The sequence below is a fragment of the Orcinus orca genome, chromosome 7 (genome assembly GCF_937001465.1).
Source record: "Orcinus orca chromosome 7, mOrcOrc1.1, whole genome shotgun sequence".
NCBI classification, from domain to species: Eukaryota; Metazoa; Chordata; class Mammalia; order Artiodactyla; family Delphinidae; genus Orcinus; species Orcinus orca.
The window spans coordinates 10,668,322-10,695,045 of NC_064565.1; the positions used below are offsets into that span (position 1 = coordinate 10,668,322).

At 63.3% G+C, this 26,724-nt stretch overlaps 1 protein-coding gene across 6 annotated transcripts in view; it reads left to right on the top strand.

Moving 5' to 3' along the window:
* The first annotated feature begins 622 nt into the window (after window positions 1-622).
* The window catches only part of HS6ST1 (heparan sulfate 6-O-sulfotransferase 1), a 43,031-nt gene continuing 16,929 nt past the window's right edge, over window positions 623-26,724 (top strand). For all 6 annotated transcript variants that reach the window (XR_004475218.2, XR_004475219.2, XR_004475217.2 and 3 more), the window contains exon 1: window positions 623-1,466. Coding sequence is in view for 2 of the 6 variants with exons in the window: in XM_004276874.3 (XP_004276922.1) it covers window positions 940-1,466 (527 nt within the window). In the remaining 4 variants the exon portion in view is untranslated. The remainder of the gene's footprint in view (window positions 1,467-26,724) is intronic.

Below are 26,724 nucleotides of genomic sequence, written 5' to 3' on the forward strand. Positions count from 1 at the left end.
AGGACTGCATAAAGCCGGCCCCTGCGGCCACTTCTGCATCTCTCTACGAGGGGGGAGGGGGAGGAGGGGGGAAGGGGGGAGGAGTGGAGGGGGGAGAGGAGGGGGACGAGGGGGAGGGGGAGGAAGGTCCCACCACTGCCGTGGGTCCCAGGCTCCCCACCCCCAACCCTCCCTCGTTCCTTCCCGACCCGCGCCCCGCCCCACCGCCCCCAGATCCCACCAAGTCCATCCAGCCCGGGCCCCCTCGCGTTCGGATCTTCAGAGTGCCCAGCGTGCAAAGCCAAGGCTTTCCCTCCCGTGAAGCAGGGAAGGGAACCCAGACCCCAAGGCACCCGCCGCCGCGAGCCCCTCCATCACAGAAGGGCCGTCCGCGCCCCACTACACGTTTCTCCAGTCTCTGCCCACGCTTCTGAGGACAGAGGTCAGTTCCCAGTCCTCGCTGCCCGCCTCGGAGCGGCCTCCTCAAGGCCGGAGACCTGCGTCCGGGAGCCAGGTACCGGCCTGCAGCCCCGGGGCTCTGGGGGCGGGGCCGCGGATCGACGCGGGCGGCGACGGCAAGAGGCGCGGCGGGGGCGGGCCGGGGGCGGGCCGGGGCGGGGCGGCGGCAGACTGCGGAGACGCGGCGGCGCGCGGGGCGGCGCAGAGCGTTCTCGGCGCGGCGCGGAGCGGAGCTGACCGGCGGGCGAGGGGCCGCAGGGGGAGCGGAGCGGGCCGGAGCCGATCCGGAGCTGAGCCGGGATCGGGCCGCGGAGCGGGGCCCGGGCGAGGAGCAGCCATGGCGCCGCGCAGGGCCGGGGCCCGCGCCGCTGCTGGCGGCCTGGGTGCCGAGTAGCCGGGCCGGAGCGCGGGCGGCGGCGGCGGCGGCGGAGGCAGCTGCGCCCGTGCCCCCCGCTCTCCAGGCCCCGCGCCCCGCGCCCGGGCCGCCGGCGATGGTGACACATGCGGCGGCGGCGCGCCGGCGGCAGGACCATGGTTGAGCGCGCCAGCAAGTTCGTGCTGGTGGTGGCGGGCTCGGCGTGCTTTATGCTCATCCTCTACCAGTACGCGGGCCCGGGACTGAGCCTGGGCGCGCCCGGCGGCCGCGCGCCGCCCGACGACCTGGATCTCTTCCCCACGCCCGACCCGCACTACGAGAAGAAGTACTACTTCCCGGTGCGCGAGCTGGAGCGCTCGCTGCACTTCGACATGAAGGGCGACGACGTGATCGTCTTCCTGCACATCCAGAAAACGGGCGGCACCACCTTCGGCCGCCACCTCGTGCAGAACGTGCGCCTCGAGGTGCCCTGCGACTGCCGGCCCGGCCAGAAAAAGTGCACCTGTTACCGGCCCAACCGCCGCGAGACCTGGCTCTTCTCCCGCTTCTCCACGGGCTGGAGCTGCGGGCTGCACGCCGACTGGACCGAGCTCACCAACTGCGTGCCCGGCGTGCTGGACCGCCGCGACCCCGCCGCGCTGCGCACGCCCAGGTGAGCGCCCGCAGCCGGCCGCGCCGTCGGCCCGGGACGGCGGGGCGCCTGCTCGTGGCCGCTCCCCCGGGCCCGGCCCTCGCCGGGCGGACCTGCGCCCACCCTCGCTCCCTGCCCTCTTCTCCTGCCCTCTTGGGGACCCCACTCGCCGCGGCTCTTCTGGACCCCCTCCTGATCTCAGGGCGTCCGAGCCCCCAGTTGGTCCGCCGCGGTCCGCCGCTCGAATCCCGCTCTCACCTCCTCCTCTGTGCCTCTTTACTTTTCCCCACCACCCGGCGGGCTGCGCGGAGCCTGGGCTTCCCGGGGTCACCGTCCCCTGCCCGCGGCCCGTCACCTGTCGTGACCCAGCTCTGGGTCCAGGCTAGCCTGTGTCGTCGGGCGGGAAGACGGGTTCCTGTGCGAGTGTAACCCACCTGGAGTGCTTGCTTTCCTGCGCCGCTCTCACGCCCAAATCGGAAGTGAGAGAAGTGAGGTGCCTCTCGCCCTGCACCTGCGGGGCCCCCGGCCCGCCGGCCTGCCTCGAGAGGGCTGGGGAGGAGCTGCCAGGGAAGGGGGCTGGCTCTGCCGTGCCCAAGTGTGCAGGTAGAACAAAGGCCCGAGTGTCCCCTGGGACTGGGGGCAGGGAGAAGGCAGTGCTGCCTGCCCCTGCGAGTTGGGCCGGAACCAGGCGCAGGCTCGCTCTGAAAGAAGAGCAGACGGAGGCCTAGGGCAGGTTGGGGGGAGCTGAGCTGGCTGGGGGCCCCTATGCAGCCAGGTGCTTTCCCTGGGGGCCCCCATTACTGTGGAGGCTGGGAGCACAGGGCTGACCTGTGTTGGGGGACAGCTCTCCAGGGAAGCGCTTTGTAGCCAGAAACACTCTCTCTCTCCCCACGGTGCTGGGTTTCCAAGGGTTAAAGTTGGGAACCTTTTTCTCCTGTTCACGTGGGTGCCCTGCGGGGCCTTCTCCCTGAGATGCCTGGGCTGGGAAGGTCCAGAAAGGAGGTCTTCTTGCCAGCCTTTTGTTTATCTTCCTCGTTTGCCTCAAGAGTGCGTTCACGGGCAAGATGGGCGTTGGGGAGCTGTGTGACCCATGTAGCTGAGTTCATCAGCACTCCTGGGTCGAAGGTGCAAGGTCTCAGTGTGTTTGGGTGATGAAGCTTTGATATCTGGCCAGCTCGGAGCTCTCCCTGCTCGGCCTTTCAGTCCTTCTACTGTTGTCTTTCCCAGGTGGTTAGGAAATTGGGGCCATGGAGCTGCGGGGGCGGGGGGGAGTGTCTTCCCACTTTCCCTTGGCTGTCCCCCCACCAACAGCAGCTCCCAGCCTGAGACGTGATGTGCTGGGTGCCTTAAGGCTACATGGCCACCAGTCGGCCTGTCCAGGGGCCCTTGAAGCATTGCTTCCTGCCCAGCACTTGGCCTGATCTGCATAGATGCACTTTGCTGGCCTTGTACCATCCCCTCACCCCTCACTCCCCGGGGTCCTGCCACTCTGTGCTAGACTGGGCTGGGCCTGGGGGCTTGCAGCCACTTGCCCATCTATCCTCTGCCCACCAGGGCTGCAAGCCCCCGGAACTGGGCACTAAGCAACCCACATAAGCCCACGTGGGCACCTCTCTGCCTGCAGGAGTCGGGGTGTGGAGGGCGAAACGGTCCTGTCTGCCAAAGGCAATTAGGTAGCGAGAGCCCGGAGGGGAGAGGGTGCAGACCTCGCTCTAGGCACTGCCGAGGGGCCTGAGTCAGGCTTGCCAGCAGACGTGGCCTTGACCCTCGTGTGCCACCAGGACACTCGTCTACAGCCCCACCTCCTGAGGCTGATTTTCTCTTTGGGTCACCAGGGTGAAGGGCCCCTGGCGTCCCTTCTCCAGAGTCTGTCCACCAGAGCAGAAGGCCCGCTGCCCCTACAGACAGGCACGGAGGAAACGGGGAAGCAGCCAGGGCCTCCGGGTGCTGCGCGAGGGCGGGTGCCTGTGGCAGGGGTGGAAGACTCCGTGCGTGGTCCGCGTGGTCCGCATGCGTGGTCAGCCGTGGCTCCGTCCTGCTGCGATGGGGAAGTTGCTGAGCTCAGCAGCTGCCGGCTGTGGAGGAGGGGTTTCCAGGGTTCTCGGGAGGCCCGCCCTCTGCCGTCCGCTCGAGGAGTGGGCTGTGCCACCAGGCAGGTGACAGAGCCTTGCCGGCCTTCCGTGTCACTCTCCCTGCCTCTCCCTTCAGTTCTGGTCCAGGCGCCAGGTTGATGGCGTTTTTAATGAGCTTCCTGGAGGGGCCAGGGTAGTCTTGGCTTTGTGTGTTTACAAGCCTGTGTGCTCCCCTAGTCGGGCTGGGCCAGAGCGCTGGGGGTTCAGGAGGCAGCTCCCCCATCTGCCCAGGGACCCGGCACCCAGAGGGACGGTGGCAGTGCCCAGCCCCCATGGGATGCCTGCTGTCGGGTGGTGCCTGGTTTCAGGAGACTCGGGTGTCGCCCTTGCCCTCCTTCCCGCCCTCCCCATGGTCCTGTGGTGTCGGAGCGGCCGCCTGGCTGGTGAACTGAGGAGTGACATGGTACTTTGGGGGCTGGGCCTGGGCGAGAGCCCTTTTTTCCTCCTCTCCGGTCCCCAGGGCCAGCCACCTTGGGGGGTCGGGGTGGGGGGCGAATGTCTTCCCGCTGTGAGGTATGCTTCTAGAATCTCTCCACCGAGCCTCTCCCAGCTCTTGGTGCTGGCGTCCACAGGGCTTTGGGGCCTGCGGTGCGGGGAAGTGAGGGTTTTCACGGCTCCCGTGCTTCCCCGCCCAGCCACGTCAGCCGGGGTAGTTCTGAGATAGGCACGCATCGAGGAGACAAATGGAGATGGACAGGTTTCCAACCTTTTGCTGGAATATGGTTTGGAACTTGCAGCATCTGTGAGTGCTTCCTGGTGTGGAACAGAGGAGCAGGTGTGTGAGCAAAGCACTGGCAGGTCCCTGTTTCGTCCTGTGTCCAGCAAGGGAGCTGCCACACCTGCTGGCATCTGCTAGGAATGCTTGTAAGGCCCCCAGGGAGGCCTGGCCTCAGGCAGGTGGCCGACCGTTGCCAAGGACCACTTTGGTTAGAGTGTGCCAGTGCCCCACGCTGCCATTCACCTCGTAGGGTCGGGATGGTGCTCCTAAGGTCCAAAACGTCCCTCCTTCCTCTTCCCGTCGGCCTGAAAGAGATGGAAGAGGAGACACGGTTAGGGTCTTGCCTCGGTTGCCCTGGAAACGTCCCTAAAATCGTGTAGGCTTCATCTGAAGCCGCAGAGGGAATTTGGGACCCGAGTATGGCTCCCGGGCCACCTTCATGGGGTCCTCTCTGCAGGTGGGCTCCCAGCATCCTTGATCTTAGCTGGCAGAGGCTGTGCTTCCTTGTAGGAGGAAGGAGTCTTAGTGTCAGTCCTGCAGCCTCACTCTGGTCGCGCAGCCTCACTCTGGTCGCACACCCTCCCTCCACCATCCCGAGTCCCGTCTGGTTTCAGAAATCCGCTGGTGCAGCCAGCTGCTCCTGTCCCTTCAGCCCCAGTTTTGCTGCCCCTTCCTTCAGGAAGCCTTCCCAGATAGCTCCCTGTTGCCTTAGGTGCCCTTGGCCACTCTCCATCTGCATCCTGGCATGTCCATGGCATGTTGGCACTGGCCAGAGCCCGAACAGGTGCTGCCTACATGTGGCACCAACAAGAACGTTCACCTCTTGGTCCTGCAGCCTCTCCGGGAGCTGCAGTCAGCGTGCCCTTCCCCCATGTGTCCTATGGTGAGTCAGGTTCAGGGACACAGTCTTGAGTGCAGTGCTGGTCCCAGAGAACCTCAGGGGCTTCTCAGTGGGCCCAGCCAGTGGGCCCAGGTTAGCTTGGAACATCCCTATGGCACCGGACAACTTGGCTTCACAGTCGCATCCTTACATGCAACTAAGGGACAAAACCTGCATTTGCCTGCAGTGGGGCAGATGTTACCCAGAGCTCATGACAGGAACCAGTGAACAGGGCCCGGCCACCTGAAGGAATCACCCGGAGAGGTCTTGGGTTGAGACGGAAGGAATCTAAGGTCAAGAAACTCAGAGTTAGATTTTCTTTAAGCATGAACAAACAACCAAAAAACCTCTTCTTTTTAAGCAAACGCGTGAGAAGACAAACTTTCAAATGACTTACCGGCGATCAGTTTAAATGATGCCCTGGTTTGTGAAATCATCAGGCTGTACAGCGCACGTTCTCCTCAAAGCACCACAGAACTTACAAGACCAGGGCTTCCTGTCCTCCTAGGCGCTTCCCTTGTAAAACCCGGGGCACTGCAGAGTGGGCTGGACACAGTGCAGGGGCTTGTGTGCCCCCGGGTCAGAGAGCCTTCCCAGCGGGTGCAGCTCCCAGCCCTGGGGCCCGGGGGCTGGTGAAGCCCCTGGTCTTCGTGGAGTCAGTCAGGGTCTCTTTCTCAGTGGCAGGACTGAGAGGTTTGGCTGCTGCCCTGGGAGAGTGGCAGGCCATCAGCGGGGACCTGGCTTTGTCATCCTTAAGGGACCCTGAGTCTTTTCGTTTCATATTCTTTCCGTTTTTGTTATGAAGTAATGACTGTAGTAGATAATCGGCAGTAAAGTATAAAAAAGGAAAGTTACTGTATTCTCTGTGCGAACCTTTTCTTTTTATTATAATTGGCGCTATAACGTAAACTGTCTACAGATGTTATTCTGTGGCATTAAAAACAATAATTTAGTGGCTACAGGTGACTCACCTCTGGGTGCACCATAGTTGGTTCTCCTCTGGTGTTGAATGTGCAGATTTCCCATTCCTGGTTCCTGTAAGTAACGGTACAGTGGACATCCTTGTACATAAAGTATTTTTGCATACCCGTGTCTTCCTTTGGAAATTCCTAGGTGTGGAATTTCTGAGTGGAATGGTTTGAATGTTTAAATGCTCTCAATGTAAATATTAAATTACTTTACACCTTATTTTGTAACCAAGTATGGCATTTGAGTACTCACCTCGTTGGTATTCAATATTGTTCTGGGTTTAAAGAGTTTACTTTCTTCAGTGAGCAAACTGTCTGTATCTGGTTTTTATTGAAAAGTCCCGCCTGACAAGTGCACCCTGGAGGGTGGCCCGTCACTTTGGAGGGGGTGGACAGGGCTGTACCCAGCCACCCTGAATGCCGGCCCGTCTGGTCACAGATGTGTGCATTTCACCCCTGCCCAGAGCGGAGGTGCAGTTCTCTGCCATCTGGGGCGAAAGGGGAGGGGTGAGTGGCCATGGGGGCCTGAGTTGGGAGAGCCAGGGTCACAAAGGGAAGGGTGCAGACGGGAGGTTGGCTCTTGTCCCCTGAGCGCTCCGCGGGTACTTGGAATGGGCTATCTCATTTCCGCCTCCCTACTTCCACAAAGCACGTGTGACAGTTGTCCCCATTTTCCCCGCAAGGAGGTCAAGGCCCAGAAAAGTTAGGAAGCTGATATCCCGACGTCTGTCTGTCCTATGGCCCGTGTGCCCTCCCCCTTGGTGCCCCCAGCTGGGAAGACCAACCTTGGTGAGAACCGCCACCAGCCACCAGCCGTCGCGTCTGTCCCGCCTGGGGCAGAAGGGCTCCCGAGACCTTGGGCGGACACAGGTGGTTTCACGTGCAGATCTGGGTAGTCGGTGTATTGGAGAACATCTGGCAGTCTTCGCCCCTGCGGTAGCAAGACGAGACTCGGGCCACACCCTCCTGGCTCTGGCAGGGCAGCGCAGGAGGGGCTGCGGGGGGCGTCGGCGCTGCTGACAGCCCAGAGCAGGCGAGGCTCGGGGGCTGCCGGCACAGCGGGGCCGGCGCCTCCTGCCGCCTCTCCTGGGTGACCGGGTCCTTCTCAGGTGGTCCTGGTCCTGCAGCTGCCAGCCCCACCCCCAGCCCTGCCGGAAGGGCTGTGGAATTCAGGCCAGGACGTGATTCAGCTGGTCTGCGGGGAGGACAGGAAGGGAAGGGGGCACGTCTGACAGGGGGTCTCCCTGGTGGGCACTTACAGCCGTGTGGATGCGTCTCGTGGCCGACCCGCTCTCGTCTTCTCGGGCCCGTCCTTTGGCCTCGGTGGCCGGCACTCACAGGTAGGCAGGCGCATTTGCAGGGTCTCCATCTCTCAACACTCTTACTCCTGCCTTTTCCAGAACTCAGCGGCTGTTTCTCTTCCTGTTACATTTTTGCTGTCAGTTTGGTTTGGGTTGTTTTTTTTTAGGGGGGGGGGAGGATGTTATGCAGAAAAAAGGTCCTAAGCACAAAAACAGGCAGGCACGCGAGTGGTGACGGCAGGAGGTGTGACCTGTGGCATCAGAGGGATTTGGAAGAGGCACCTCCGCGTGGGGTTTTGCAGGATCCGTAGGAGTAGAGACGGGAAGCAGCGCTCTGGAACCATGGTGACTCGCGTCGTCTGAGACCCGCGGCCAGTCACAGGGACAAATGGTAACAAGAGGGCAGTGGGGACAGGGGGGCAGTGTGCGTGGACAAGGGCCCTCCCGGAGGCCAGGATGTCCAGTCTGTCCCCGAAGGCAGGCCTGTCACTTTCTGGCTGTGGGACTTGTGGCCTTATCTCTCTGTTCCTCCCCTTCCTGGTAAAATGTCCCCTTCCTGGTGTGGTGTTGTCCCAAGTCCCCAGCTTCCAGGCCCTGTTATTTTGGAAAAGCATTGCGTGGCCACATCCACACACCGGAGAGCTAACAAGCTGCTCCCAGGCTGCCTGACCCGGGTGGGCACTGTTGGAGGGCATCAGGGTCAGCGGAGGGGGGGGGGCGGCCATGGAGGAGGCGTCCAGCCACTGGAGACCGCACACATCCTACCCCAGCCTTGGTTTAGACCTGGGGTCTCTCTTCCTTGACGGGGGAGCAGAAACCAGCCAGGGCAGCCCTGCTATCCCACTGCCAGCGAGGCCCCCGGCCAGGCCCCCAGCCGGCTCTGTGGGTGCTGGCAGCTTTGCCGAGGACACGCAGCCCCGCGGCTGGCCGGCGGCCTTTCCCTGCAGCGCTGTCTGCGTCCGTGTCTCTCGAGGCTCCTCCGGGACAGCTGGACTGTTTGGAGGCCCCGCCCCGCCCTAGCTGTTGGTCTGTCCACTCGCTCAGCCGAGCACCCAGGCTCTGGGGCCTTGGCTTACCAGGGGCTGCCTGCAGGGACTGACATACCCCGAGTTCTGCAATGCCTCCACGGGAGCTCCTGGGCCCTCTCTGGGCGCCCGGGGCTCAGGCTCCGGGGCAGGGCGGAGGCGCGTGGGGACTTGCCCTCTTGGGTTCCTTCCGAGAAGCCCAGGCAGCAGCTCTGGGCCCCAGCAGGCCCGACTGGGAACCAGAGGAGGAGAGAGGAGCCCCGGCAGCCTCTCTCACCTCGTGTCTGGAGCCAGTGGGTCTCGTGGGCACAGAGAAACAGCCCTCTGAGCCTCAGTTTCCCCATCTCTAAAATGGGCGTATGGAGCTTGTCATTTGGTTCTGTGGAGGAGCCCAGTGTCCTGTTACCCATGACCTCCTGTGACTTCCTGGGCCCTCTGGCCCCAGTTTGTGTCCGTGTCCTGTTGGAGCCGTGGCCACTCGTCGTAACCCCGTAGAATTCTGCAGTCCAGGGGTGAGCGCCGGCCTCACTGCCCAGGGGTGGGGCCCGGTCCTCACCTGTATGGGAGCAGCTGTCAGCAGCTTCCCTCAGCGCAGAGTGGGGGGGGGGTGGCCTGGAGCACTGTGAGAGAGTCTGACCTCCCGGCCGCCCATGAGCCTCTGTTACATGGGTAAAAGGCCCCGGGGTCGGGGTAGGGGGTGGGGCATCAGAGCAAATCAGTAATCATCTGGAACGGTAGGAACTAGAGAAATGAAAACTCTGGAGTTAATTGTTTACAAAGCTGTAGAGTTGAAGGAAGTCAGTGGTGCGGGGGACACCCCCACCTTGGTCACAGGTAGGAGCTGGGACCCCAGCCTCTCTGCAGGCCTGATGCACCAGGGTGGACACCTGAGCTCCTGAGCCAGCCCCGTCTGGGTTCCCTGTTCCCTGATGCACCCCACCTGTATACACGTGATACCCTGAGCCACATTTTCTCGACCTGCCTTGTAGAGCCGTGGGAGGACTCGGGGGACGTGCCAGACCCCGGCAGGTGGTCAGCTTGGTAAGGTTCTCTCCACCCTCGATGACAAGGGAGGACAGAGGTCATCTCTGGGCCAGCCAGCAGTGAGGGAGCAGAAGCGGTGGGCGGCCAGGCCCTGCTGTCTCTGTACCAGGGGTGGCGGCAGAGCAGGGGCGGGGGCCCAGATGTGGAGCCGCACCAGCTGGGTTGAATCCCGCTTCTGCCACCTGCGAGCTCTGTGACTCGTGGGCCTCGGTTTTCCCATTTGTGAAGTGGGCGTAGGGACAGCGCCTGTCTCATAGGTGGGAGCTTGCAATTATGCCTTGTTGCTGGGCACTCTTTTTTTTTTTTTACAAGAGGCTACAGTGCCTCCCCTCTCTCCGGGGACAGGGCAGAGCCCTTCAGAGCCAGCTGGGAGCTCGGCTTCTGTCCCCACTCTGAGTTGGTCAGCTCAGGGGTCAGCAGGGCACTTCCGTGGCAGCAGCTGAAGTCTAGGCACTTAGCTGGGAGGCCAGGGACGTCCACAAGCGTCACTGGCCTTCCAACATGCTGGCCTGGGGTGTACTGTGTTGCGGCCATGGGGGTCTTCTGCTCACCCCAGGCTGTGGCACTGGGGACCCCCGTTCCTTCCCGCCTGTGCCCACTTGACAGAAGGGCTCGTTCGCTCCCTGGATCTGCAGAAGGCCCCTGCCGGGCTCGTTCGCTCCCTGGATCTGCAGAGGGCCCCTGCCTTCCTGTAATCAGGGCCCGTGGGGACAGTGCAGGTTGGTCCTGCTGTGCGGGCAGCTTGTCCGCCTCCCCCTCTGAGGACCTGGAGACCCAACCAAGAAGAAGTCAGTGGTGAGGAAGGGAAGGGCAGCAAGGCCAGGTGGGTCCCACGGCCTTACTCCTCTCCCCTCCCTGGGCCCCCGTCTGCCCTGGCCCTGGGCTGCGGTCACCCACCCACGGGCATCGACGGGAGGGGAGCGGCAGGCAGGCTCGTGTGCTCACGTGGTGCTCGCCGTGAGCTGAGCCCCCGGCACCTCGCCCCTCCCCCTCCCCACCACTGCGTTCCTTGCGTCCTCTTTTATACTTTCACTCACTGCCAACACATGTATCCCTTGAACAGCACCCAGCACTGTTGGGTGTTACACACTGTACTTGACCTTCTACTCCTCGCTTCCTTCGCTAGGCCTTGCTGTTGAGATTTATCTGTGTTGGTCCGTGACACACATGTTTAATTCATTGACTGCTGGGTTTGTCTAGACACATCTTTCTTCCTGGGCTTTGTTCTGAGAGCAGACGGGGAGGCATGTTTCACAGACCAGGTGATAGTGACCGGGCTTGCCCATCCTCAGCTCTGCCAGAGCTCTCCAGACAGGCTCCACTGGCACAGACACACACAGACAGACAGACACACACACACACCCGCCCCAGCCATGCCTGAGGTCCCCACCATTTGGCCTGTCAGGTGCTGCCGTTTCTGCCGAGCCAGCAGCCATGAGCTGGTCCGCTGTGGTCTTAGCACATGCTTCTTTTCCCCTGACTGGGTGAGACGGGCATCCTGTCGTGTGGTTACTGGCTGCCGAAGTTTCCTCCAGCTGCTTACTTACCTGCTCACGTCTTTGGGCAGCTTATCCCCGAGAGGTGGCTTGTCCTCTCCGTGTATCCTGCTATGAAGTTCTGTGCGCGGTGTGCTTGGCAGGCAACTCCTCTTGACTGTCCTTCCCCTGCCTGTGGGTCTGGACGTTTGGTTTACCGGCGCCTGTACTGGGACGGGCTGGGTGGGCCAGGCATGCCCTTGCCCTTCAGCCAAGTGCACATGCGGGGGGAACGGGAGCGTGCCTGCTGACTTCTGAACCCCTCTGGACGCCCTTGTGCTGGGGGATCAGCCAGAGGCCCGGAAGGTTGGATGAGCGGACAGGTGGCCAGCTGCCCGGCCATCCTCCCTGCAGCAGGAGCGCCCCCAGGGCCTTCCTCAGAAGCCCTGAGCAGTGCCCAGGGCAGCAACCGCACAAGCCCAGAAAGCCAGACAAGTAGGCAGGCCCCCTGCTGCATCGCACTCCCATCAGCCCTGGCTTGTTGAGTTGGAAGAAAGGATCCTGCAGCGAAAACCGGAGCCTGCAGCCCACTGCCGTAAAGTCACGGGCCCTCCCTTCCCCTCCTGATGGAAATCTGGGCAGGGCTTTCCCAGAGTGAGGCCTGCCTGTGTGTGTCACGCCCCAGCCAGGTGCCTGGTCCCCCACCTGCAGCAGTCACCCCCCAGGGCTTACCCCTGCACGGCCCTCCTCTGGAACACAGCTTCCTGCATCCTCCTGGAAAGGCACGTGGGGGCAGGGCACCCTTGGAATGCAGCAAACCCCCCCCCCCGCCAGGCCCCACTTGGCCCCATATTTGCAGCGTTTGCCCCTAGACCACCTCCCCGACCCGGCCTGGGAGGGGTGACCCGTGAATCACCGGCCCTCTGAGAGTTAGCTCCTGCCAGGCTTCCCAGGTCCCCAGGGACAAACACAGCACGCGTTTGTGGCCCTTGAGCAGTGGGTGAGCGTCGCCCCTCTGCCTTACGAGCTTTCAAGGCTCACGTGTAAATATTTACTTCCCTGGAGTGCTGGTGTCCTTGGAAAACGAGGACCTGCAAACACAGAGGTTCTGTGTTTGCATCAGTGCGACAGGAAGCGGGGTCGGGTGTCGTCCCAGAGCAGCGAGGGTTTTCTGTAAGTCCTGGGTCACGTTCCCTGTTAGGGAACCTGACCACGGCCGGGGAGGGAGGGGCTGGGGAAAGCTCCGATCTCTGTGCGCCCCACTTACAGGGTGCTGTGCACCGGGCTAGGGGCGGGGTGAGCAGGTGTCCTTGCCCGGAGGACACAGTCTGGGAACAATGAGTGGCCGTGGCCGACAGCCACACCGGGTGCCAGGCCTTCCTCACTCCCACCTCACTGTCAGGGCCCCGCTGGGCAGAGGAGGAAACCGAGGCTCCGAGAGCCTAAGTGACTTGTCGCCACGGTCACACGTGGCAGAGCTGGGATTCATACTTGGCCTGTGGTCCCAGGGCTTCCTGTTAAGCCCTCCCCATGACAGGGAGCGTGCAGGGTCCCCCAGGAGGGCAGAGCCAGGTGTCACCCGGGCGTAGGGCTCAAGCTCGCCACGCTGCCTGCCTGCGCGGGAGGGGGTCGTGGCTGCCTGGAGGGTGGGCTTTCCCAGCAGCCCGAGGTGGTACAGGGTCCCGCGGGAGGCCCCGAGTGACCACCACCCCCCTCCTCCTTGGGGCCCTGCTGCGTGAGTGGCCGCCCGCCGGAAACAGCCGAGCCATTAGGCCTGACGTGTCACTCCCCTGGGGGGAGGGGATCGAGGCAGGTGGAACTAGGGCAGGCGGAGCAGTTGGTCTCCCAGGAGTTTGGAGGTTTCTGATGTCACCTGTGAGGAGGGGCCCCGCTGGGCAGGCGCGGAGCTGGGAGGCAGGTGGGCCGTGGCGTGAGAGCACACTTCCCGCCTGCCCGGGGCGCCACAGCCTCGCCTGCCCAGCCTCACAGCCTTGCCACGGTGCTCTTCCCCTAGCCACTGCACCTGTGTCCCGCAGGAGAGGCCGCAGCTCGGGCACATGCCAGCACCCTCCGTCCCCTCAGCGAGCGGGTCGGCAGGCGAGCAGGTCCGGGCACGGTGTTTTGCTCAGGCAGGTCCAGACGGGAGGCTGCTTGGTGGCCCACGGCGCGGACCCTGCAGAAGTTGAGGGCCTCCCGAGCCCTGCTTTCAAACCAGCATCCCGCAGTCAGAAAGCCCAGGCCTGGGAGGAGAGCTCTGTTCCTCTGCTTCCTGGAAGCTTGGCTGGCAGAGCGCCCAGCGGGAAACATCGTTTTTATCAAATCGGAGGCAGTCACGTTTCAGCCAAGTGGGTCAAAGGCAGGCAGCGGGATTGGTGGCGGCCTCCCCTGGGCAGGAGCAGGCCCCTGTCCTCAAGCATTGGCTCGAATGGGGGCCCGGCAGGCGTCAGGCGGGACTCGCCACGGGGCACGGAATGCCCGCCGGGCCCGCAGAGGCCCAGGACACGCGCGGATGAGGCCCCTCGCCCCCTCGGCCCACCCGAGCCACAGAACACTCGAGCAGCCGAGGCTGACAGCCGGCGCCTTGGGCCCCTCACCCCGCAGTAGCCGTCCTCAGGGCCAGCGCTTCCCACGAGACCCTCTCTGGGCGCAGGGGAGTTGACCAGCTCCCCACGGGCCGAGGGACCCCCCAGGCAGCAGGGCGGGGGCCATGCTCACCCGGCAAGGCTGAGGGAGCCCCAGCCTGAGCCCTGCTGTCTTTGGTCACCTGTCCCTCTGCTGATCAGGCCAGCGGAGGCCTGAGGTGGTGCCGGCCGTGGTGGGGCCGTCCCGGAGCTGCTGGGAGCGCTGACTGGCCCCAGTGTGGGCCGGAGACGGGCTGGCGGGCGGGGGTGGCGGCCTCCTGCAGAGCCGTGCAGCGCATCACGTGAGCTGTTTCTGCCAGAGGAAGTGCCCTTCGGAGGGTCGGTGTGTCAGCGCGGAGCTGGGGGCGGTGGCCTGCGCCGTGTGTGGCGCTTGGTCGCTGGCCTCCCCCAGGTTCAGGGCCGTGGCAGAGTATGTCCTCGGGGCTCAGCTGGCCCCGGCCTCCCCAGCCAGAACCACTCAGAGGTCCCCACTGGCGCTGGCCACAGAGCTGGCACACGAGCCTGAGCCTGGGGGGCCCGCAGCTCCTCCCTGCTGAGCTAGCACAGAAAACCCCAGCCTTGCCCACCCGGGGCTCTGTGCGTGGACCCCTCTGTGTCTTTTTAAATTCCTTTAGTGGGTTTTGATGGAGCCCTCAATCCTGGCCCCCAGCCCTCCCTTCCAGGGCCGCCCAGCCGTGTCTGCAACGGGTGCCCAGCTGTATCTGACGGGCAGCCAGGTGTGGGAAGGCCGGGGGGTCGCGGCATCCGGCGTCTCCCTTGGGTTGTACTTGCAGCCCCCGTCGAGTTCCCGGGGCAGTGTAAGGGCCTTGGCCCCTCGGGTGGCGACTCTGCCATCCGTCGGCCAGGACTCACTCTGGTTTTCTCCAAGCGACATCAGGTCGGGGTCCCTTCACACACACCCTGCTCTGCCCCAGTCTCGGTGCACCCTGGACCCCCAGTCACTCTGCCGGCCTCTGGGTACTTGGCCCTGGCTTGCGGGGACCAGGGGGCACAGGTACTGTCCCAGGTGTGCCGAGAGGTGGCTCCACTCCTCTCCTGTTACCGGTGGGGAAGCAGAGGTACGGAGAGGTCAGGCGACTTGCCAGAGGTCCCGTGGCTCAGGCAGCAGACCCGAGTGTCCTGGAGCCCCGTCTGTACCACGCACACCCCTGGCTACAGCTGCTTGGCAGTTATCATTCTGGAGCCAGTCCTCGGGGGGGGCGGTGCTCTGGTGGGGCGCCAGTCCTGCCCCAGGGAGCAGCGACTTACTGAGGGAGGGCCATCCCAGGAATGCAACTAGCATCCTGGCAGAGTCAGAGGGCGCCCAGAGGCAGCCCGGTCGGTCCCACGTGCAGCAAAAAGGAAGCTCAGGGTTGTGGAAAATTTAGTGCCAGAGCTGAAAACTATTTTTTAAATATTTGCCTTCCGTTCGTTCTTCCTGCAACAGAAGCACATACCGTAGCTCGGGAGCTGGCCCGGGAGTCATGGGGCCCAGACGGGGCCTCTTGCGCCTCTCTGGGGAGGCCTCGCTCGGAAGCAGCAGCGCCAGCTTAGAGTGCGGGCCCGGCTGGAAGTCTCCGTGCTGCGGCCCCACTGTGCGCAGCGAGGGTCCGTGCGGTCTGGCAGCCCTCCGGGTTCCCGGGTGCTGGGTGAGCGTTCCTGAGAGACAGGATTGCCTCCGTGGGTCAGGCGGGAGTGTTTTCCGATCGACTGGGGCTCGACTTTATCCAGGGAGAGGATGGTGGGCACGTGGAGGGGCTGGCACTCTGCCCCCTGCCCCACCCCGCCCTCAGGCCCAGCTGGGACCTCTGAGTGGTTCTGTCTGGGGAGGCCGGGGCTAGCTGAGCCCCGAGGACACACTCAGCCATGGTTTCCACTGGTGTCGGAGGATGCCATGGGGGCCAGGCTCTGGCGGGCAGGGCCACAGCCTTGAACCTGCACACGTGTCCCCGAGGTGGGAACGAGCACCTCCACCTCGGTCCTGTGCACAGACGGTGCCCACGACTGGCAGCTCCTGGTGCGATGCCCGCTGAGTCTCCAGCCGGCTCCCAGCCCCTCCTGCCCCGACGCCTGCCGTGCACACCACCAGGGTAAAGCTGACAGGCCGCCGCCATGGGGAGCGTGCCTTGGCCCCAGCTCTAGTTTGGAGGCCTTTTCTGAGCTGTCTGCTCCATGTCAGGCCAGCCACAGGCCATCCTCCACCGCCCAGAGCGGCGGCCTCGGGCTGGGGCTGGACTTCCTCAGGGACACGGGGTCCCCTCCCCAGGGAGAGGGCGGGGTGAGGGGCCGGGGGCCTCTCCCGGGGCTGACCCCAGGTCGCACGAGGCACCCACACTGCCACACAGCCACCCCACCTGTTCCCAGGCACACGCCCGCGCACTCTCCCGGCAGCAGCTTGCGCTGTAGGGCAGTGGTGACCCAGAAACGTCCTGGAACAAAAATCCTTTCTTCCTTACAAGTGGTTGGCACTTTGAGACATTTCCCCCCCTGTGAAATTCCTTCCCGCTAGCCCCCTTTAAGAGCCGAGTGGTTTTTCCACCCTGTGGCTGGGCCACCCCTTCATCCCTGCCACCTCCGAACAGGCCAGGACATCAAGGAGACATATGTTCACGGGAAATTTGCTGCTGTTGCAGAAGTGCAGGCAGGGGGCAGCCTGGAGCTGAGCGCTCAGCCCCCTGCCCGCAGAGAGCCGGGAGGGCCGGGCCCTGGGCTTTGCAGGAGGCTGTCATGGGCTGGAAGACCAGACTCCCTGGACAGCTGGACCTTGGCTCCCCGGCTTCTTCCTCCTGGCCTCCCAGGAGGGGGGACCCTGGCTGATGACAGTGACAGCAGTCCTGGTTTCTCGGACAAGCGTGACAGCACGGGACACGAGGTAGGGGCAGGCCTTGGAATTAGCCGCGGGAACTCTGGGTCAAAATCTTCCTTGAGGGGGTCCCTGGAGAAGTCCCCCGATTTTGTGGAAGGTGTAAAAGGAGGGGGTCCTGGAGTCCGTTTGCCAGGCAGAGCCGGGCAGAGCTCACCTGGCTGGGGTCTGACATCCTGTGCTGCCCCGGCCTGGGCCCCGAAAGGGAAACCTGGGTGTCGGGTATGGATAGGAAGAGGCCAGCAGGACCCCTGGCCGAGCCCCCCACCCCAGCCTCTACCTGGCAGATGGGCAGTGTTTGCAGGGCCGGGGGCGGGTGAGAGGCCATGAGCTTCTGTCCACCATAGCCCCCCCCCGCCCTGTTGGACTCCGTCCCACCGACAACCGGGGTCCCTCAAGACAGGCTTGGGCCACCGTGACTCTTTGCTGAGAGGACCTGGTACAGAGTAGGTCGTGACCTTCAGAGACAGCCTAGCTCAGGCCCCCTGTGTTGTGGCCGGGCAAGTGTGACCAGTCTATACCTCGGTTTCCCCATCTGTAAAATGGGCCCGTGCTGCTCTCTCCGATTCCCCTGGGGGTGGGAAGCGCGGCCTGCTGGGGTGCCTGGCGCCCAGAGAGGGCCCCGGAGGAGAGGGCACTGCCCGCTGTCCCTTCTGTCCACCCTCGTGTCCCAGGTTTGAGATCGGAATCCTAAAAAAGACCACCAGTGTTTTCCCTGTTGCCTGGGCTCACCGTCTTTGTCGCCTTGACGTCGTGTGTTTGTTGAGAGCGCTGGGGGGGCCGGCGGGGCGGAGGCCTGGGTGCTGTGAGCCTCTGGAGCCCCACCTCACGGGCGGTTGGGGCTAGGGTCCCCAGCATCGGCGTGGAGTGTAGGGGGTGGCTGTGTGCCCCTGTCCCCACCAGGCGAGGCAGGTGCTTGCTGCGCCCCTGCTGTCTGGCCAAAGAACAGAAGCAGGGTTCTCGGCCGGGTCACGCCTGAGGCTGGTGCCCTGGTCTCGTCTTTGGTCCTGTCACCGCCCCACCCCCACCCCCCGAGAGAGCTGAGGGAGGGGTGGGGGCCGGTTTAGACTGGGCAGGCTCCGTTTGTCACCCCATCCCTGCGGGTCCCCTGGAGCAGCTATACCCAGAGGAGGGCCTCCTTCTTTCCTGAGAAGCCTGCTGTGGTTTTGCCCAAGACTTGCTCTGCCCAGGGCTGGCTGCAGACACTCCACTGTAGGAGAGACTTTTTGTTTGTTTGTTTTTTGACTGTGCTAACGTGTACGTAACATAACATTTACCGTTTTAACCATTTTTAAGCGTACAGCTCAGTAGCATGAGGTGCGTTCACATTGCTGTGCCACCGTCACCACCACCCGTCTCCAGAACTTCTCCGTCTCCCACAGCTGAAACTCCACCCATTGAACGCCTTCCCACCCAGCGCATTACAGCCACCCTTTTACTCTCTGCTTCTATGAAGTTGGCTCCTCTAGGGACCTCGTATAAGGGGACTCATGCGGAATTTGTCCTTCTGTGACTGGCTTGTTTCCCTGAGCGTTATGTCCTCAAGGTTCAGCCATGCTGTGGCATGTGAGAGAATTCCTTTCCTGCTTCAGGCTGAACAGCACGCCATTGTACGCATATACCTCATTTTGCTTTTCCATTTATCCTTCAGTGGACACTCGGGTTACTTCCACCTCTTGTTCCTTTGAATAACATTGCTGTGAATGGGCATGCAAATAGCTGTTCCCGTCCCTGCTTTCCATTCTTTCGATATCTATCTAGAAGTGGAATTGCTGAATCACGTGGTAATTATACGTTCTAATTTCTTCAGGACACCGCCTGAAAAAATTAGACTACTTCACGTTCCCATCAAGAATGCACATAAGGGTTCCGGTTTCTCCGCGTCCGTACCAGCACGTCGTCTTTTCTGGTTGGTGACTTGTCACGGCCTAGGGCAGGGCGGTCCGGAATGTTGTGCAGAAGCGCTGGGGCGGGAGTTGCTTGGGGTCTCGGGAGGAGTCTGGCAAGGCCAAGTTCAGACTCCGTGGGCCCAGCAGATGGGGCAGGCTGGGGTGTGGGACAGCGCTATGTGGAGTTTGGGGCAGGGGTCCAGCAGAGGGTCTGGATAGGTGCAGAGAGGAGAGGGCAGTTCCCCCCTCCCCGCACTGGCTCCAGAGCTGAGCTGAAGAGCTGCAGCTGCATGGTGTGCTTGGCCCTGCGGTGGTCTCAGCGTGGACCCACGACCGGGGCCAGGCCCACAGCCTGGGAATCCCAGCACGGTCAGTTCAACTTCTGCCTCGTTCAGTGTGGCCCTTTCGTGGTCCGAGGCCAGCTGGGAGACCGACTGGGTCTCGTCGTGGTCACAGACTCCTGCCCTATGGGGCACGCAAATCCCTTCGCACTTCCCAGGTTGGTTTTTAATTCCTCAGCCCCCCGTGGGCAGCCAGGAGGCAGCCACGTCTGTGCCGCCTGAGGCCGCCGCACACGCGTGGGCTCTATGTGCCAGGCCGCCCCCGGGGCCCCACGCTGGCCGGGCCGGGGGGTGCTGGGAGCATGTGCCGAGCTCCCGTGGCCTCGGGCACCCGGAGTTTATGAAGGATCCCTGCACGGGGTCGTCTGGAGGCTCCCGGGTCTCAGGCTGTTGTAGACTTACCGCTCCTCTCCCGGGCGCAGGGCTCTGGGCGACAGGCAGGATATTTACGGCCCAGCTGGCGCCACTTGCAGGCTTGTCGCCTTCACGTTCCTGTTTCCTGATTCCCACCAAGATTGGTGTCACGTCAGGGACGGTGCAGGGGCCTTTGCCTCTGAAGCCATCCCTCAGCAGCCAGGGCCCTGGACGCGCAGTGGGAAGCCTTCTCATCCGGCAGGAAGGGCCGCGGCAGCGCCCTGGAGGGCTGGAGGCCACGGCCCTTCGGCTCACTCTCCAGACACAGTTCGGGCCATGTTTTTCTTCTTCCTTGTGAGAAGTTTTAGATGCGTGTGTCCCGACTTCTGAGTCCTCCTGGGGCCTGGCAGTGAGGCCCCCTCCTCGTGTACCCTCACGCCTCAGCCCAGAGTCCCGGGCAGGATCGGCCCTGGGGTACAGAAGGGGTGGGGCTTGGTCCCGCCCTCCAGGACGCACTCAAACCCCATCTTGCAGCGCCTTCCTCTTCTGGGTCCTGGGGGTACCATCCACGCCCAGGCCCTCCCTGCTTCTCCATGCGGGCCACACACACCCTGAGGGGTGGCCTCAGACAGCAGGGAGTCCATCCCCAGGTCTCTTGGGGCCCGTGGTTTGCAACTGCAGCCGCTCCTTCAACCTGGAGGGCCCCTTCCTGTCTAGGGGTCGCGGAGCCGCGGTTTCTGGGAAGTCCGGAAGCTGCTCTCCTGACCTCCCCACTCTGTGCCAGAAAGTTGCCCGGTGGATGGGCGATGGTGGCCGAGGTTACCACCACGGACTGCTTTTGCTGGACGTCTCGGGGTGAGCGTCACGCTCCCTGGTCAGTTTCGTTCCCAGCCTCAGAGCCCGAGTTGTTCTGAGTCCTCACTCAGGCCCTGTGCCGGCCCTGGGCACCTGGGCAGACGGGCCAGGCTAGTGGGAGACAGGCCAGGAGAGGAGAAGAGCCCCATGTTGTGTGCCACGCCATGGTTGAGAGGTGGGCCAGGGTGGAGAGGGTCCAAGGGGAAAAAGGAGAGGAGGAGGTTCCCCGGAGCAGGACTGGGTAGCAGCACTCCTCGGCAAGGGAGCGGGCGCGCAGTTGGGCACGGGAGTGCCTGGTCCGCCTGGGGGCCCCTGCCCACGCCGAGGGCTTGGCTGTTGGGACAGGAGAGCACAGCCTGGAGGGTTGCTGAGCAGGGGAGCAGCTCCACCGGCGTCCCTGAGACAGAAGCTTTCAGGTCCTGCCCAGCTGAGGGGCCTGTAGCCACACACAGGACCCCAGACGTGGGCCTGGGTACCCCCAGGGTGGCCTCCAGGACCCCTTTGCAGCAGGAGCGGGTCAGAGCAGGAGTGGGAGGGAGGGGCAGGCGCTGTCACAGTGGGTGAAGCACGTGGGGCCAGACAGGAGGGAGGCCAGCCTGGACTCAGACCCCTAAGGGAGCCCCCTCCCCCGGGGACCTGGCACGCAGCGGGCAGCCATGGGCCACACCTGGTCGTGGCAGGAATGCGGTCCTCCCTTGACCTGTCAGCCCTTGCTCCCAAGGTGGTGCTGAGGGGCTAAGTGGGCTCCAATGGCACGGGGACCTCGGTCCCGAAAAGGGCCTGTGTCTCCAAATAACTCGAAGGGCCTCCAGAGTCCCTCGGACGTGCTGGGAGGACCCGGGCTGGGGTGGGCCCAGGTTCAGCTGTGCCAGGGGCAGGGGTCCGCAGCAGCGGGGTGGCTCTCCATAGACCCGCCCTGAGCTCCCAGCGGGCCAGGCCCACCAGGAACCCCACAGACAGGCCCTGGCCATGGGTTTTGCCCTCCCTGAACCTTGGGGAGACAGATGTGTCCAGGTGGGAACGTTGGCATGACCCTGTGTGTCTGGGGGCCTGCCCTCCAGTGGGGGGATAACCCTGTGCTGCAGCCCCTTGGACTTGCCTAGAGATGCCCTGAGGGGGGTGACGCCCCACAGTCAGGGTCCCGAGGTACAAAGCCTGGGCTACTGCCCCTCCCTCCCCCAGGTTCCTGCACACTGGCCACGCCCCGCCTCTGAGCCGGGAGGGGGGCCCCGCAGGTTCTGCCTGCTGCCGCAGTGGGAGGCGCAGCAGCCTGTCGGGGCTGGGGCCTGTCTGCTGCCCCAGGAGAGGAGCCTAGTGACCAGGCAGAGGCCCAGCCGCAGCTCCTTGCGTGGCCTTTCTCGGGATCTCCTGCGTCTCGGGCATCCTCCCATGTGAATCAGGCCGTCTTTTCAAGATGGAGCCTGCCAGCTGACTGTACCCTGCCGGGCCCCCCCACTCCGCCCCCGTGCTCCCAGTGAGTCACACCTCGTGCCCTGGCCTGCAGCCCGCAGAGCGCCCCGAGCGTAGGGCCCTACTCACTTCCCCATCACCGCTCCCCTGCTTCAGGGCACCGCTGTCCCCACCTGAGCGCCGGGACACCCCTTGCAGGACAGCCCGGGCTTCTGCTCAGCGCCTACAGCCAGGAGAGCTCTGGCCTCATGTGCTGGCGCTGCCCGTTCACATTGGCGTCATGCCCGGGCTTCCCAGTTAGACTGTCAGCGTTCCCCCAGGGATAGGGTGCTCGCCTGGACGCTGGCATCCTTCCCCGTCGTCTCCCATCAGCCAGGCCTGGAGAGCCGGCTTCTCCTGGCAAGCAGGTCCCTGAGCTCCTGGGCACCGAGCACACTTTCCCCTTGAGCACAAGGCTCGAGCCCTGAGTGTTTCTGTGTCCAGGCTGGTATAGGCCTGGGCCCGCTGCTTCCTCGTCTGCATGTGGCGTGGGTGTCCCTACCTCAAATGCCAGGCCTGAGTGTGTAGTGCACGATGGGCCGGGATCCCGTCCAAGCCACTGTCCTGCCAGACTTGGGCTCCGGGAAAGGACGGGCGTGGGTAGCTGGGCGTGGCCCCTCTCAGGTCACACCCCTTTCACCCAAGTTGGTCCCCGTGACAGTGGGAGGACCTGGTGCTTCCTCAGCCCCGGCCACTGGCCTCCTGCACCAGCTCTTGCTGTCCAGGCCTTTCTGCTCACCGCTGCCCAGCTCAGCCTCCCCCAGCTGGCTCCCTCCACCCCCAGACAGGCCCGGGCTCCTCTGCCGGGCATGCAGAGGCCTTCTCCTGGGCCAGACCCTCTCCCTGTGGCCACCCTGGGGTCAAGGAGGTCGATGAAGCGTGAGCAGGCTCTGTCTGGGCCCAGGGCCTTTTGCGCTCGGGGCAGAGCTGTTAGAACTCATCCTTGCAGGGGCTGTTCCCCTCCGGGTCTGTCCAGGGGCCTGCTCTGTTCCCTGAGCACACCCACATCTCCCACAGACAGAGAAGGGGCCCGCTGATCAAGGAAGCAGGAAGCAGGCTTGGAGAGGCGTGGCCCCCATCCTGCCACCGTGTGAGCACCGCCAATCCCCTTGCTCCAGACGGGGCACCGGCCTCTGGAGACCCCAGGTCATGCAGCCAGGGCCTCTCCCTCGGGGGACCAGAAGCTAGCCCACTGAGCTCACTCAGAAGCGGGCACTCTGGCGGACGCACCCGCGGAGCTCACCTGGGGCCGGGGGCCCTCCCTGCCCAAGGCCCAGGCCCCAGGAGGCTCCGCACAGGGAGGATGCAGGCCAGTAAGGCTACCGCTGCTCCGGTTGCGTGGCTGCCCCAAACCCCCAGAACCCTCAGCCCTCCGAGAGCCGCCCAGACCCTAACGCCAGGCGCTCCGGGACCCGGCAGAGAGCACAAGGCGTGCGAAGCAGCCCCCTCCCGTGCCCAGGCTCTGAGGGTGAAGCCCCAGCCCGGTGCCTGCACACAGGTGCTCAGCAGAGACGAGGTGGGCAGACAGGGTCCTTGCTGTCATTTTATCGCAGGAGCGGAGAGTCGCGGCCCAGGGAGTGGGCATCTTTGCCCCACTCCTTGTCTTCGAGGAAATGCAGCTGACTCCTCCCCGTGAGGACCATGTTGCTTCTGGGTTCTTTTGGATACTTTATCAGGTTAAGGGAATCCTCTTGCAGTCATGAATAATATTTAATTTTAGCAAGCACTCCTTACACATCTGTGGACGTCTGTAATCCGTGGATGCGATGAATCAGATACATGGATTTTCTCGTATTAAACCATCCTTGCGTACCTGGGATCACCTGACGTGGTCATGGTGTCTTATCTTTTATAGGCTCTACTGGATTTGATTCGATAAGATTTCTGTTTGCAGTTTTTTACGTCTATATTGAGAATGAAAAGAGCTGTAATTTTCCTTTCTTCTCGTGTGTGTGATTTCGTTGGCCTCATAGAATGAGCTGGGGGTGAGCACATGCATTTCTTTGCTGTTATCTAGGAGAGTTTGATAATCTGTTCTTTTAAAATTGGGTAGACATTTTTTTTGTAGGAATTATCCCCCCCACTTTTTATTTTGAAAAAATGTCAAACCTGCAAAGCAGTTGAAATAGTAGTAAAACTTTAGTGCTTTCACTTAGACACACTGCTTGTTAACATCTGTCATCTTGGCATACGTGCCGGTAGGTATGTGCTGTCTCTTGTTCTAACATGTAGGAAGATTTTGAACGACTGCTTTGTTTTTTTGTTTTGTTTTGTTTTTAAGCCTATGGGGCTACTTGTGGTTTTTATATTTGACTGACGGCTTCCGTCTCCCTCCCTCCCTCTCTCCCTCCCTCCCTCTCTCCCTCCCTCCCTCTCTCCCTCCCTCCCTCCCTCCCTCCCTCCCTCCCTCTCCCTCTCCCTCCCTCCCTCTCTCTCTCTCTCTCTGTCTCTCTCTCTCTCTCTCTCTCTCGCACGTTCTCCCAGTACCCCTACCCACGCTTGGCGAGAGCAGATGAGTTCGTTCTGGCTGTTTCCTTCCCTCGCGGCCCTCCTCTCCTTCCCTCTGGCTGGGCTGGAGGTCCCCGGATGGCCTCCCTCATGTGGGGGGCATGGTGTCTGTATCATGTGGTGAGGAAACAGATGCAGAGACATTCCTTGGGTTACCCGTCAGGGCCACACAGCAGCTAAGTGGCCGAGCTCGTGGCAGGTAGGGGGCCCCGTTCCCGGTGCGTCCTGCCCCAGCTCCTGGAGACCCTGTGTCTGGGGTCAGTCAGCGGCAGACACACGCACCGGGGGTGGACGCCCCTGATAACCGCGGAACTTCAGCGGCGGACGTTTGCCCGTCTGCAGAGGGCATCTGACAGCGGTGCCCGCCCCAGAGGTCGCAGGAGTAAAGCAAGTGTGTGCCAGCTACGCCCCACCGCCAGCCACAGAAGCACATGGTGGAGGGGCCCCTGAGGCGGCCTGGCGGTTCCTGGTTCTGGAAAGGTCCTTTCTCTGGCCCCCAGGACCAAGGGTCACTGCTGAGGTGACTGCGCTCCCAGCTCACGGGATGGTTGCCCCTCCGGGAGCGCAGGGCCCACAGGCCAGGAGAAAGCAGTCCACCTGGGCATGACGCGGCTCCTGTCTGGGGTGTGCCCTTTCGGCCCTGGATTTCTGTGTCTGGGGAAAAACAGTTCCTGTTCAAAGAGCTTGTGAGGCCATCATCCCCTGGCCGACTCTGCCTGTGTGGGAGGATGTGTGTGCGCGGAGCGGGGGGCACGTGCCAGCCCCCTCCGCTCCGTTCACAGGCTCCGTGCGGCCGCGCGAGAGGGAAGGATTCGCAGGGGTTCGCTCGTGGGAGCAGGCGTGTTGTGGGGCGTGAAGCCAGCCCCCAGCCGTGGGGTCAGCAGGCTGAGCCTGGAGGGGGTGCCACGGATGCCCCCAGTGGTCCCCAGACCAGCTCCGGCCCTCCTGACCCCCAAACAGGCAGATGACTGGTGGTCTCGTGGCTTTGGAGACGTCTGCACAGCCACGGGGGAGGCCCAGGGCCTCCCAGGCCTCTGACTCCGAACCTCTAGTGAGAAAATCAGGTTAGATCAGGTACACAGAAGGCCTTTAATCTGTTTGTTTTGTAATTTCAGGCTTGATTGTATGAAATTGGAAAAATACAAAAAACTGAAAGCGGAAGAAAAAGTTGCCCAGAGCTCCAGGCCCGGGGACGAGCCCCCTCCACGTTTGGCGTGTGTTGTGTTTCTGCCCCGTCTTTCCCCTGGGCCCAGTTTCTGTGTTTTCCAGAGCTGGCGTCAAGCTGTAACGTGAGCTTTGATGTGGTGCGTTTGCTCATCACGCGTACGTACGTGTGTTCCTGTGTCATGCAGAGTCCCCAGAAGGGCTGTCCCTGTCGCCGTGGAGTCACTGGGCGTAGGTTTCGAGTTCCCTGAGCTCGTTTTAGGCCCTGGACTGTTTGTCACCTGGCGGGGGCCGTGTCCACTGAGCTGTGCCCCGCCGCGTGGGCCTTCTGTGCTGGGTCTTGACTGCCGTAGGATGCGTCCCTGGCACAGAGACCCAGAGGCTACGGCCGGGGCAGGGGGAGCCGGGCGTGCGTGCTGTGTGCCCGGGGCCACACTCGGCGGTTACAGGCTGGGAGGACGAGGGGGACAAGCGCCAGCAGAGGCCTGCGGGCAGGACAAGTGAGATGAAGGCTCTGGAGGCAGGTCTCGGGCCCAGTCGGCGAGCGCACGTCTGCACCCGGGGACGGAGCAGGGCTCGGTCACCTTCCCTCCTCGGTCACCTTCCCTCCTCCCCGGGGCGGGGGCGTGCGTGTTCAGATGGAAGGGAAGCCTCCCCGCCGGTGTGGAAAGCCAGAAAGCACCAGGGGGGCAGGCACGAGATATGAACGGCAGCCCCGCGGGGCCCCGCAAGTGCCGGGCTGGGTCCCGGGCTCCCTTAGCTGGAGCACCGCCTGGGAGCCCAGGCGGGAGCCTGGTGGAGTTGGGGGGTGGAGGGAGGCTCCCCACGGCCTTCGGACAGCCCGGAGGAGCACCGCTTGTGACACTCGGTCGACAGTCCAAGGCTGAGGCCACACCTCAGGGTTTGGGAACAGCAGACAAGCTCCCAGAAAGCCATTCTTTGCTCATTGGAGGGGACGTCTCTGGAAAGGCCCATGCTTGGGTAGGTGGGGCGTAAGCCTTACGTCAGCTGGGAGGACATTGCCAGTATATCCTCCTGTGGCCCCGACCCTGGGCAGGGCTCCCAGAACCCCCCGCAGCCGCAGCCTTTCTGGTCACCTGCCAGGAGGGGTGGTCAGGGGCCCGGCATCAGTGCTGTGGGAGGTCTGTTGTAGGTCTGTGCGCCGTTGCCAGGCACAGTACGGTCTGTCCCTGTGTGCATCTGGGAAGGAGACCTCACCTGCACCTTCGTGGGTGGGGCACCCGAGCCCCCACTGCTGGACGTGTCCACTGAGGTTCTTGCAGGGCGATCACCCCTGGTCAGGAATGGAGAGTGACCGGCACACAGGCTGGAGCCAGGAGGGCAGACGTGCTGGGGCCTGGCTGGAGGCCCAGGCGGGACCAGCCTGCGGCCACACCTGCGGCCACCAGCTCTGCCCCTCGTGGTACCCAGCTCTGGCTTTGGGCCTTTCCTCCCTTCGGTGCGCACAGCTCCCCCCAGTGTGTGTTGGCCTGGTGGTTAAGTCACACCGTGGCTGTCCTGGGGGGCCTTGTGAGGGTCCAGTGGGATCACAGAGGTCGGGGGCTGGGGAGGACAAGCTCAAGCTTCCTGCAGACGTGGGGTCCTTGCCTTGAGGGGGAGGCAGGGGCTGCAGCCCCTGGAATGCACTCGGGGGGCCCTCCTGCCTTGGGGACCCCCTTGCCGTCCCCCACC